At 43.7% G+C, this 12977-nt stretch overlaps 1 protein-coding gene across 1 annotated transcript in view; it reads right to left on the reverse strand.

Moving 5' to 3' along the window:
* LOC136621778 (tenascin-N-like) overlaps positions 1–12977 on the reverse strand; it is an 81162-nt gene that overhangs the window by 43299 nt on the left and 24886 nt on the right. Inside the window, exons 5-7 of the mRNA XM_066597496.1 lie at positions 11416–11679; positions 8992–9177; positions 729–818 (exon numbers count right to left, since the gene is read on the reverse strand). Coding sequence (XP_066453593.1) covers positions 729–818; positions 8992–9177; positions 11416–11679 — 540 coding nt within the window. The remainder of the gene's footprint in view (positions 1–728; positions 819–8991; positions 9178–11415; positions 11680–12977) is intronic.

Here is a 12977-nt window from a genome sequence, read left to right on the forward strand (position 1 = left end):
ACCAATTATACTGCGTCGTATTATTATATGGAGGAGAAGGGAGGTTTTTGTCATAGTCTCTCTTATGTAACTTTCTCGTGCCTCCACTGACCCTCATAGAAACACGTAATAGATTTTGTTACACGTTTCCTAATGTACTAACCCCCTCTATTTTAGAGTAGTGGTCTGTGCAATTAATCATCTAGAGTAGGGATGCACAAACTTTTCCAAGGCCACACTGTCGTATTGGACTAATCGAAAGGGACGTAATTCCCATCGTACACACTTAGGCCGAAAACAGATGGCCAAAGGCGCAACTACGCTCGCCGGCATTGAGCGTAGTTGCGCACGGAGGAGGGAAATTTCTTTTCCTCCGCACCAGGGCGCAGGAGTTTGAAAAAGACCGCGGGAAGATAGGTGCTGCACGATCTTCCCCGCACGCAGTATTCATAGCGCAGTGTACCTATAAATCCAGCCAAAGCCAGATAAAATACTATGAGCTGCATCAGCATGTCCGTATAATTCTCCCTGCCTTTGTCTCCCTCCAGCAGCACCCTCACCCTTCTGCTTCTCTCTCCATAGACTTCAATGGGTAGCATGACAAAGCTGCAAATAAAGATCCCCCGTATGGACCCCATCCTCCCCCATTTCCCAACAGTGAAGTTTCTTTCTAGTGACAAGTACCTTTCCTCAAGGCCAAATGAAGTGTTTCTATAATACTGTACCATACATGACACACAACTGCTTACCTGTTATGCCCACTACATATGAGGCTTTTCCTTCTTGTCCTCCTCTCACAAACTTGACACTGATATCGTACGTTGTACTGGGCTGTAGACCTGGGGAATAAAAAGTAAACGCACAAGTTTAATACCCTGTTTCCCTGAAAATAAGACATACCCTGCAAATAAGACATAGCATGATTTTCCAGAATTTTTGGGGGTTGCAAAATGATTTTTCAGGCTTTTTGAGGATGCTTGAAATATAAGCCCCACTCCAAAATTAAGCCCTGCTAACAGTTAATTAAAAAAGTCAATTTAAATAGTGTCCAGGCAGCTATACATGTAAAAAAGTTAAACCTTTTTGAACAAAAATTAATATAAGACACTGTCTTATTTTCGGGGAAATGCGGTAGGCGTTTCAATGACTTATTTTGCTAAAATAAATATATTATATATTATATTGCTGTGCAATACTGATACAGCAGCAAAAAACTGGTGACACAGTGCAACCTCCTAAAGGCAACTAGAAGACGAGGGGGTGAAATCCAACTTCTCTTTTATTTCAGCAGCCTTCAGTAATCGTGTTTCGCAGCCTAGAACCCCTTCTTCAGTTTAGCTGGGATAGATACAGTTAAAATTCAAGATTGGGTTTGGTTGTACTTGCAGGGGATAAATGACTAGGGGCACCAATCTGTAGGGTATGTGTGCCATTCAGCCATGTGGAAAGGCCTGATGGGTGGCACACATACCTAACACATTGGTGCTTCCAACATTTAGCCCCTACAGGTAATGCCAAACTAATCTTGGATTTTTACTGCACCTATCCCAGCTAAACTGAAGAAGAGGTTCTATGTTGCAAAACACGACTACAGCTGGTTGTTGAAATAAAGGATAAGTTGGATTTCACTCCTCATCGTCATCTTTGGAAGGTTGCGCCACGTCACAATTCTTTTTTTATTATTGTATCTGTTTCTGCTTACGTCCACTCAGTGGGGCGTTCCATACATCTGATATCTATTGACTCCTCACCCTTCTCATTAGTTTAGGCTTTACTTGTATTCCAGTTTTGCTCCACCTATTTTTCTTCTGCACCTACATACTGAGCTGGAAATACTGGTAGCTAGCATACAAACGTCATTTTTAGAATTGCTCAAACACAGGCTATTATGATGAGCTGTGTTTCTTGCAGTGGGTGATGATGTACAACAAAACACTTAAGCCATCCTGTTCAGTAATTGACAGCTATCTCAGTATACACAGTCATACCTGCAGGCTATCAATCACTGATAGGACCGCCCACTGGACTCCTAATCCCAGAATAGTCAAAGACTTAAATGAGTATAAGACCCCATTTACACTGACAGATGATCGCTCGAAAGTCGCTCAAAGGACAGTTTGAGTGATAGTTTTGAGCGATCATCTTTGCATAGTCTATAGTAGTTAATTAGCTACTAAAGAGCTATGCAGGCAGAGAGGGACACCGCCGCTATTGCTCGGCGAACAATACAGCTGTTCTGTATAAGCAAACAGCTGTATTGTTTTTGGCGATTACAGCCGGCATCCCGCTGTGAACTATCAGCGAGACACGGGCTGTCAGAATCTTATCAATGCTGCTGACTGTGATAGTTCATCGCTCAATTCAAGAAAACTAGAATTGAACGGTGAACGTCTCGTGCACGAAAATTGCATGATGTTCGTGCATTTAGACCCAACGGTATCGCTCAAAAGATGGCTTTGAGCGAGAATCGTTGGGTCTAAATGGGCCTTAATACAAGTCATACTGAGTCTTTTCCCATACAATTATATATCAAACTTCTAAGCTCCGCTTGCTCTATAACATACTGCCAGCAGATAGGACTGTATTTTCAATGTGATTGGTTCCTTTAACTCAATGCTGCTCCTTTGCACAAATCTATTCTTTAACCCTTTCCAATCCACTGTCTGACGTCTTCAGACATTCTGATTGAAGGCTGTACAGCTCCGATGTCGGAAGACGTCCAGCAGGTTATTCTTACTGTATATTACTGACCGCTCTGTTGTCGGGGGGCCTCTCTAGCATGTCCCATACCGCAGTACTGTCTCTAGCCAGCAGATGGCGCCATTGTATAAATGGCAGAAAGAGCAAAAACCCCTAGGAAACCCTGAATCCAAAATTGGATTGCAAAGGGGTAAGATGATCTTTAAAAGGCAATTGAATAGACTTTCGCTTCATTAATCCACTGTGCAAAGAAATCATTGCCCATTAATTGTAGTGTGTACCCCTTTAAATCAGATGAGTCACATTTCATCATGTTTTACAGGAGAATATATAAGTAAATACAAAAGCAGCAAGTTCTATAAATGATATCTTTATAACGATCTCCCTCTTCTTCCCGTTACATACAACAGGCAGCGGTTTTATATTCCCATTGAAAAATAGAGGTCAGGTTATTGCCGAAAACTCCAACTAATTTCTATTGTGTTGAGTAAATTTATTTTGCGGCTCTCATATGTTAGAAGAACAAATCCTTGATGAATAGCCTAATTTATACTTATCTAAGTAGAATTTCATCTTTCCCAGATGTATCTCACTGTGGCTGCATTTATCTACAGCTTGTACATACATTTTTTATGGCCTCATCACATTGGATAAATTGTACATTTTACAGCTATATATTTCAACTTGATAATGCCCAGAAATAACTTAGATAATGGAAGAGATTTTCTCATTCTGTGCCCAAAAACGGAAAAACAGGTTTCTTAAAAGCTTGTAAAAAGTTTTGAAAAGTGATTTTTAAAAAGAAAAAAAGTTTACAATGTGTCTCTATATTCCCTATTCGCTACTGCAGTGGATAGAGAAACCCCAAACTAACATTTTATTGGGGTTCTACTCTGTAGTCGTCTCACGACACGACACACACCCTATCTGAATGACCCAGTGACTGTTTGCACCGTCCCTTCTGTGACTAGTTGCTTCCCTTTATTTTTGAATATACTGTAATAACCCAGCATTGGCACTACTGAGTCATGTGTACTTGCTGCATGCTCATGAGCGAGTGATGCGCGTGCGGCACGCCGGCAAACACAGTCATGTGAGCCCAGCCTAAGGGAGACTGTGTCACAAATTCATGCATTGTACTGTATTTGATTATATACCGTGTTTCCCCCAAAATAAGACCCTGTCTTATATTCATTTTTGCCCCAAAAGAGGCGCTCGGGCTTATTTTCAGGGATGTCTGATTATACTTACCTAGCAGGCTCTGTCCAGGTCCCTCCCAGAGCTCTGACGCACTGAGATGTGGCATTGATTGCCTAATTCATAAATCCTGCCTCCACAATGCAATGGATGTGATTGGTTCTTCTACCGCTGCATAGTCAATCAATGCAGCGCTCCATGAACCAATCACAGCCATCGCAGTGCTGAATTGATTGGCTGAGAAACGTTTGAGAACCAATCAGAGCCATCGCTTCTTGGAGGTGGGATTTAGGAATCCCGTAACCAGGAAGTGATCTTTTATGGGTGAACGAGTACTGCAGGATGTACGGCGAAGCTCCAGAGAACAGCAGTAGGGCTTATTTTTGGGGTAGGGTATATATTTTAAGCCTCCACGAAAATCCAGGTAGGGCTTATTTTCAGGGAAACAGGGTATCTGTATCTCCTGTATCTCTTCCTAGCCTTAGAAACTTGGGAATCGCCTACAGTTAGTCAGCCCCTCCGTGTTACCTCAGCACTGATTGGCAGAGTGGTTCATCCAGAAGATTCTAGAAGGAGAGGTAATATAAGACCCTTTTTGGGTCAGTTGAAGCAGAGTTTGTGATGTGGAGTTGGAGCAGAGCAGAGAGTGTAGTGAATTACTGCGCTCATGCAGCGTACAGCACCCAAATCTGCAGGATTGTTTCCAGCCCAGAAAGGAGCCTCAGCCTGTTTGTGAGTTCATCAGCAGTAAAGTATGCCTGGACTGAACCCCAAGGCTTGGATAATGTACTAGCTCTATTGTGAGAGGATACAGGCAGGTGGAAGCCGCAAGAGAGAAGCTGGAACCACCTAAAGTAAGTCATTTTGATTAAGCTACTGATATACAGTATATACAGAAAATCTCCCTGGAATAATGCAGACACTGGAGATTCAGTGGATTTTACAAGTACTGTCATTATTGTGGTGGTGGTAAAATTGGCTGTAACCTGCTGCTAAATCTTCAATAAACTTCTAGTTGCTGTTTTCACAAGTTACATAGTAACATAGTATGTTGGGCTGAAAGAAGACAATGTCCATCTAGTTCAGCCTGTTTCCACCCCCACTTGTTGATCCAGAGGAAGGCAAAAAAAAAAAAACAATGAGGCAAAAGCCAATTTAATTCCCAGTCTCTGACTTGATTGACCTGTACTGAACATCTCGGTCAGGTTACATCATACCTGACAGAGTGTGTGGATTCTGCAATGACAGTGCCCATGGGGAGGTGTAGCCTTGCTTAAAGGGGTTGTCCAGCTTTAAAGCAACCCTCCAGTCCTGGACAAACTCAGATGGTTGCACTGCTTTTTGGACTGCGTGATGCACAATGCGCATTAGTATGCATCATTAGTCTAAGACAGTGATGGCGAACCTTTTGGAGACCAAGTGCCCAAACTGCAACCCAAAACCCACTTTTTTATTGTAAAGTGCCAACACGTCAGGGGGCGGGGCTTATCACAACTTATGATTTTTACCTCTGTCGCTCTTAAAAGGACAAGGCTGTTTCAAAATAGACAGCGTGCAGATTTTGACTTCTTTTGGATGCGGAAATGCTGTGGAATTTGCCACGGAAATTTCCGCTGAGGACATTCTGCAGCATTTCCACCTCGTGTAAACATATTCCAGCAGTGATATTGCCCCCCCCCTCCCCCCCCCAGAGTGGCCCCAGCAGTAAGGATGACCGCCCCCAGAGCAGCCCCAGCGCTAATAGTGACCCACCCCAGAGTGGCTTTAGTGGTTATAGTGACCCCGCACAGAGACCCCAGCAGTCATAGTGACACCGCACCGTGGCCCCAGTCGCAATAGTGACATCCCACAGTGGCCCCCCAGTAGTAATACGGACACCACACAGTGGTCTCAGTGGTAATAGTGACATCCCACAGTGGCCCCAGTAGTAACAGTGACATCCCATAGTGGCCCCTGTAGTAATAGCACCCCCCTCTGAGACCCAAATTCCCCCCCCCCCCCCCACCTCTGCTTGGCGCTGTTGCTTCCACTGATCCAAGGAGCACGATGTGACGTGCTGCCGGACACCTTCTCCCCTCCCCTGCTCTCGCAGAACCAAGTAGGAGGCATCAGCAATAGTGGTAACCCCCTCAGTAGTAATAGTTCCCCTCCAACCCATATACCGTAAGATGCACCCCCTGCTTCCAACCCAAAATTCTGGAAAAAAAATTTACGCAAAAAAACCCTAACTACACTACACTACACGTAAAAACACAAACTTGAATACTCACCTACTGCTGGTGTTCTGGTGCACTTGCGGGTCCCCATCTCTCCTGCAGGCAGCCATGATGTCCTCCGTGTCAACAGAGCATTTCTTTCTGGAAGCGGGGCTTGAATTCCCCGCCTACAGCAAAGATAATGCTCTTATTGGCTAGCCAGCGCCGGCGTCAGCCAATGAAAGTCAGCACTGGGTTAACCAATCACAGCCATTCAATGACGTCATTGAATGGCTGTGATTGGTTAACCCAGTGCGGCCTTTTAATTAGACCCCCCTCAGTGTGATTACCAGCGGGGAGCTGCGGCACCCCAGTTTTAAATCACTGAGAATACCAGCCTCGGTGTCAGATGGGTGGTCAGGGCTGGTATTCAAAAATACCGGCCTGTAATATGGCCGGTAAAAAAAACTACCATCACCGGCCTGGTGGGCAAAATACTGGCCAGGCCGGTAAATTACCAGCTGGGTGGCAACCCTAACTATAAACAAGAGGAGCCACACTAAGGGCACTATATAAATGAGTAAAGCCACAGAGGAGGCATTAGTACTAAGTGGGGCCATAGGGGCACTAGTACTATGAGGGCGTTATTAAGAGGTTCATCTGGAGCAGCAGCAGGATGAGGAGATTGTCCAGAGATAAGTTGTGGCTGGAAGTAGTCTTTATGGCGGCCTGGGCCCAGATAGAGGAGAAAAACTAAGATGAACGACTCCATTCTAAGATAAAGCCACCTATGATCACTGGATATAGCTGCTCTAAGAGGCATTATTACAGTGAGGGGATCACTAAGGGGCCCTATTACAGTGAAGGGATGCAAAGGACATGGCTTAATGTAAAAGGGAAATGGCCTAACAAAAAATAAAATGCATGTGCGTGGCAATCACCCCGATCAACAAGTCAAAGGCCCAATGCAAACTTTATGGGAACAAAAAATTGTTAATATGATCATGTGGGACCCATACAGTTTGTATATTGTTGGTAGCGTATCCCCTGCCTACACATGGAGATGTGCTGCCGACAAACGATATGGGTATGTTCACACGTAGCGGAAAATTGTATGAATCCGCAGCAAAATCGAAATCAAAGCCACAACAAAAAATGTGTCAAAATCTGCACCATTGGGAGGGGATTACAAATTTTCATTAAGCCCCACACAAGTATGGCGCCAGTATCTCTCCCCCATGTAATGTGCACCAGATTTACCAAAAGGAGGCACACATTTTCAAAATGAGTATTCACTTTTTATCATCATCACTCGGGGCTGTCTATCCTTTTTTATGGAGACACACAGTTATTATTTACAGCAATTGATTATATAGTATAAATCCAAATTGTGGCATTTATTGGTAGCTGGAAGAAGAACTGCGTCCGCTGCTATAACCATATTACATGCCTCTTATCTCCGCTGTTGCCTTGGGGGCCAACACTACACTGGCAGCCTCTACAAGATGTTCAGTGCAGCCTGTGAACATATGGAGCCAGTTAAATTAAACTGCTACTGACAGCCGTTACCCGACCTGCCCGTATCTGTGTGAAACTTCATCAGTGTCCGAAGTCACGGCAAATAGAACTAATCAACCCGTCACATGAAAGTGCTTTATAACTGATATCCAGATTACCAGACATAAGACAAACAAGGAATTATATGAAACTTTACGGAATTAATTTAACCGTAAATATTCTGAATTTGTGAGTTTATAAAGTCAAAAAAGTTAAAAAAAATCAACTTATATTGGACTCATATACATAGCACCAATATGATGTATTCAATGTGTTTGTATTGGTCCTTGTCCGCAGTGGGGACATAAAGAGGGGACCAGACACTGAACTATTTTTTTGCTTTTTGGCCACAACCACCACTAGGGGGTGCTCTCTGCATAGTGAGTTATGCAACTCCTATTGAATTTAATAGCAGCAGTATAAATCCACATGCATTGAGCCTCCACCTAGTGGTGACTGCAGGAAGCCGGAATTTTGTCATTCACTATGTGAAGTAGGGAATCTCGAGCTCCAACCTCTATAACAGTGTGTTATGAAATTAATATTACTGAAAAAAGTAGTACAGTTGTGAAAGTATTCAAGAGGGTAGATCTAAGGCTAGTCTTTGATATGGGGCAAAGTTAAACAATCCCTTAAAGTGTACCAGACTTCAAATGAGCTGCTATGTGTATACAGGAGGAGTAACACTATATATGTCCATTATATGACTTGTGTCCTGCATTTATCACCAGCGTAGGAGGTGTGTCTAATTCTTCATTGTCTCTTTTTTTGATGGGTGGAGTCTTGGCTGTTCTGCTGTGTTCTATACACTATATGTAGAGAAGACTGCAGATTCTGCTCTCTGTGCTACACACACATATATAACTGCATCAGGAAGGACACTAAAGAGGCACTGAGCAGTGGAGATGTAACTTCAGTAGCTGTGGGACGGAAATAACTCACCATTAGCTCCAGCAGCACATATGTGTGAGTCTTGCTCTCTCCAGCAACTACTTCCCTTTACCTCTCTGTAGACTTCTATGGGAAGCAGACCCCCTAGTGGCCAACACTTTAGAGGGATTTTTAGACAAAGTGAAGAACAATTCTGCCAATTATCACACAAGCTAAATTTTAGGGAAAAGCTAGAGTCTATATAAGGCTGTCCACATTTGGTCCAACCCAATGTGATGTCAGGATGTGTTATATGTGGATTTCCTACAGGACTACAAGTCAACTTATTGAGTTATCCGAAATCAGTGAGCTATTATGGTCCCCAAGAAAATGCTTAAACAAAATGTACAGAATCCTTTTCCTAAGATATTGCACTGCAAATAAGTGGTGAAACATTACAGGAAGTGTATGAAGAGCCCCTTCAATTGCCTACCTGTAATGAGGTATCTGGTCTTGGCGTCATTGCTTTGGGACACCTGAACGTCTGTCTCTGCTCCTGCAGGTTGGGCAGCATACTTCAGTAGAAAGTAGTCCACTCTGATATCAGGGTTCTCCCACTCCACTTCCAAGGAATCCTCTGTTTCTTCAGTCACCCACAGAATTCCAAGAGCAGAATCATCTGGAAATGGAGAATAAAGCTGACATTTTATATTGAAAGAAATCAAATTTAATGTAGAGAAGTCGCTGTGTCCATACATCATATCAGAGAAAAACGTGAGCAGACACACCAAACCGGTCTTGGTAAAGAAGCTGAAAAGTCAAAATGAGATTGTTCTTAGGCTCTAATTATCAATGGAACTAATAGGATACTTGTTGTCTCTTTTCGTTGACAAATGGAAAAATTTCCTTGTGTAGGGGGGCTACCCTGTTGGGACGTGTTAAAAAATTCACAAGTAATAACTATAGCTGACAAATGTATAAAAATTAAGGTAAAAGTGGATGTTACATCAGCATCTTATGGCCGAATCGTGTAATAACACCTCTGGATCACTTTACTCTGCACAATTATCTGATTGGAAATCTTCAGGTCACCTGACAAAGAAGGAATGAAGTAGTTGTTGTGAAGTAGCTAAGGAGGGATAAGCCTTAGTCTTCCAAGTCTACCCTTCTCATAGAAAGAGATAGCTACCTGAGTTGAGAGGAAGCTGCTAAGAGCATGGAAGAAATACTCAGTAGGAGAGCTTAGAGCAGCTTAGAGCAGTAGGTTGACTGTGTTTTCGGAGGGAATGGGTCAGTGCTGCTGAATAGAAAACAAGCAGTGATGCCATATAGTACATCACCTCCAGGAACCTGCAAACACTATTGAGAACTCCAATGACAGTTATGCAGCAGCTGAACTTAAAGAAGTGTAAGTAGAGACCGGTCTCTAGGGTGAGACTATGGTGTGCACACTTAAAGGGGTTGTCCCGCGGCAGCAAGTGGGTCTATACACTTCTGTATGGCCATATTAATGCACTTTGTAATGTACATTGTGCATTAATTATGAGCCATACAGAAGTTATAAAAAGTTTTTTACTTACCTGCTCCGTTGCTGGCGTCCTCGTCTCCATGGTGCCGACTAATTTTCGCCCTCCGATGGCCAAATTAGCCGCGCTTGCGCAGTCCTGGTCTTCTGCTCTCTTCAATGGAGCCGCTCGTGCAGAATGCAGGCTCCGTGTAGCTCCGCCCCGTCACGTGCCGATTCCAGCCAATCAGGAGGCTGGAATCGGCAATGGACCGCACAGAAGAGCTGCGGTCCACGGGGGGAGCAGACCCCGGCGGCCATCTTCACAGGTAAGTATAGAAGTCACCGGAGCGCGGGGATTAAGGTAAGCGCTCCGGTAAGCTTTCTGTACGTCCCTGCATCGGGGTTGTCTCGCGCCGAATGGGGGGGGGGTTGAAAAAAAAAAAAACCCGTTTCGGCGCGGGACAACCCCTTTAAGAACTTAAAAACAACTAAGACATATCTTTAACTTCCAGGTGGTTGACCACTGCCCTTTTGAGCTTGGAACTATGACTGCCTTCATTTTCTCCTTCTGTGTATGGAAAATGCTCCCCAAGCCATGTGGGGCACCTGAACCACAAAGACAGGCTATATTACTTGACTCTAAATATTCGAGGAACTCAGATTGGTTCACACTGTTAACATTGATATAAACAGACTGATCAAAGAAAGCTTACTGTCCCGAATCGAGCACTGTACTGTTAAGTTCTTATAATTACTAGAAGGTAGTGTGTGTCCATGTTTAAGACATATTTTGGCTGTGATGACATTAGAGATAGGCGAGCGTACTCGCTAAGGCAAATTACTCGAGCGAGTATTGCCATCTTCGAGTGCATGCCCGCTCGTCCCAAAAGATTTGAGGGCCGGCGGGGGAGAGCAGGGAGGAACAGGGGGGAGATCTCTCTCCCCCCCCCCCCCCCCCCGCTCCCCAATGCTCACTCCCGCAACTCACCCCCGCCGGCCAAGTCTTTTGGCACAAGCGGGCATGTACTCGAAAATGGCAATACTCGCTTGAGTAATTTGCCTTAGCGAGTACGCTCGCTCATCTCTAGATGACATCCAAGTTTCATAACTTACTGTTAAATCACACTATTTACACCTTGTCAAAATCCTGTCCCAAATCTATCTATCACTAAACCAGAAATACTACGCAATACTACTGTGCCTTCATACCTCCAGTTTCTCTATTGTATTCTGAACCCTTGTATAATATCAAGTTATACTTCATATACTATATATCATTGATCAGGATGTCACAGTAGAGAAATAGACGGATGGATACAGAGTCTGACTTCTACCAGTATGACAGTAGTAAGAGTCTGTATGTTACAAGTCATAGCTGTGTACATATAATGTTATCTGGCCCCTCCTCACCAGTTCGACCTTCAAGCTCGGCTGGATTGCTGGTCACCCCATTCTTCACTTGGTACATCAGCATTTTGTACAAAGTGCTGGAGCTCAGGTCTCCAATCTGGTAATAGTCTTGGTCTGCGGAAACTTTAATCTGCCGTTTCTGGCTTTCATCTCCATACGGATAATAACTAATATAATAATAATCCACTTCCACCAGCAGATCCCAGGCGATGTTCAGAGAGTCCTCTGTTGTGCTGACGAGACGTAAGTTCTGCACGACCATCACTGTCATAACACAAAAATAGGGAAATTACGTCTAATACCCACTGATACTGAAAGAGTGGGCGACTTACTTGTCTTTGTACTTGCATCTGCTTTTATCAGACGAGGAAATGTTTACAATGATGAAGATGAAAACCTGCATGCCAAATCTACCTCTGCACCCCCAAACATCATTTCAAGACTGAATACTTTTTCCTGAAAACTACTATGTATATATTCATATACTAGGGCTGATCATTGCCTGTGTATCTTTGGAATAGTCTTAGAGTGACTTTATATTGGACGACTATTGACCGAATAGACTGAAAGTAAGCAATAATTGTTCTGTGTAAACACTGGCCACCAACCGGGTGACGAGAGAGAATTTATTCACTGGTCACTTTATTCCAGCTCACCTAAAAATAGTCGCTGGTTGATCAGTTATTGTCTGGTGTAAACAAGTAATCATTGTCTTTCAACAACTGGCCTACAACTTTGCAGGGAGGTGTGCGCTTGTTCAGCATGCAACTCCCAGCAAATGCTGTTTGGCTCCCGCCAATTTTTGAATATTTTTCCCTCCCACTTAACACTCATTGGTTCCTGAAAACACATAATTAGGTGCAAGTGATCTTCAATTGAACAGTCCCTGCTAGTCTTCGAAAGAAGACACAGCACATGTGAAAAAGACTTGGGTATACTAATAGATCATAGACTGAACATGAGTCAACAATGTGATGCAGCAGCCAAAAAGGCAAACACAATTCTGGGATGTATTAAGAGAAGCATAGAGTCTAGATCATGTGAGGTCATCATCCCCCTCTACTCTTCCTTGGTCAGACCTCATCTGGAATACTGTGTCTGGGCACCCCACTTTGAAAAAGACATAGACAAACTGGAGCAAGTTCAGAGAAGAGTTACCAAGATGGTGAGCGGTCTGCAAATCCTGTCATATGAGGAACGGTTAGAGGATCTGGGAATGTTTAGCTTGCAAAAAAGAAGGCTGAGAGGAGACGTAATAGCTGTCTACAAATATCTGAGGGACTGTCGCAGTGCAGAGGGATCAGCCCTATTCTCATCTGTACAAGGAAAGAATAGAAGCAATGGGATGAAACTAAAAGGGAGGAGACACAAATTAGATATTAGACAGTGAGGGTGATCAATGAGTGGAACAGGTTGCCACTGGAGGTGGTGAGTTCTCTTTCAATGGAAGTCTTCAAACAAAGGCTGGACACATATCTGTCTGGGATGATTTAGTGATCCTGCATAGAGCAGTGGGTTGGACCCGATGACCCTGGAGGTTCTTTCCAACTCTACCATTCTAG

This window comes from Eleutherodactylus coqui, chromosome 3 (genome assembly GCF_035609145.1).
Source record: "Eleutherodactylus coqui strain aEleCoq1 chromosome 3, aEleCoq1.hap1, whole genome shotgun sequence".
Taxonomy (NCBI): Eukaryota; Metazoa; Chordata; class Amphibia; order Anura; family Eleutherodactylidae; genus Eleutherodactylus; species Eleutherodactylus coqui.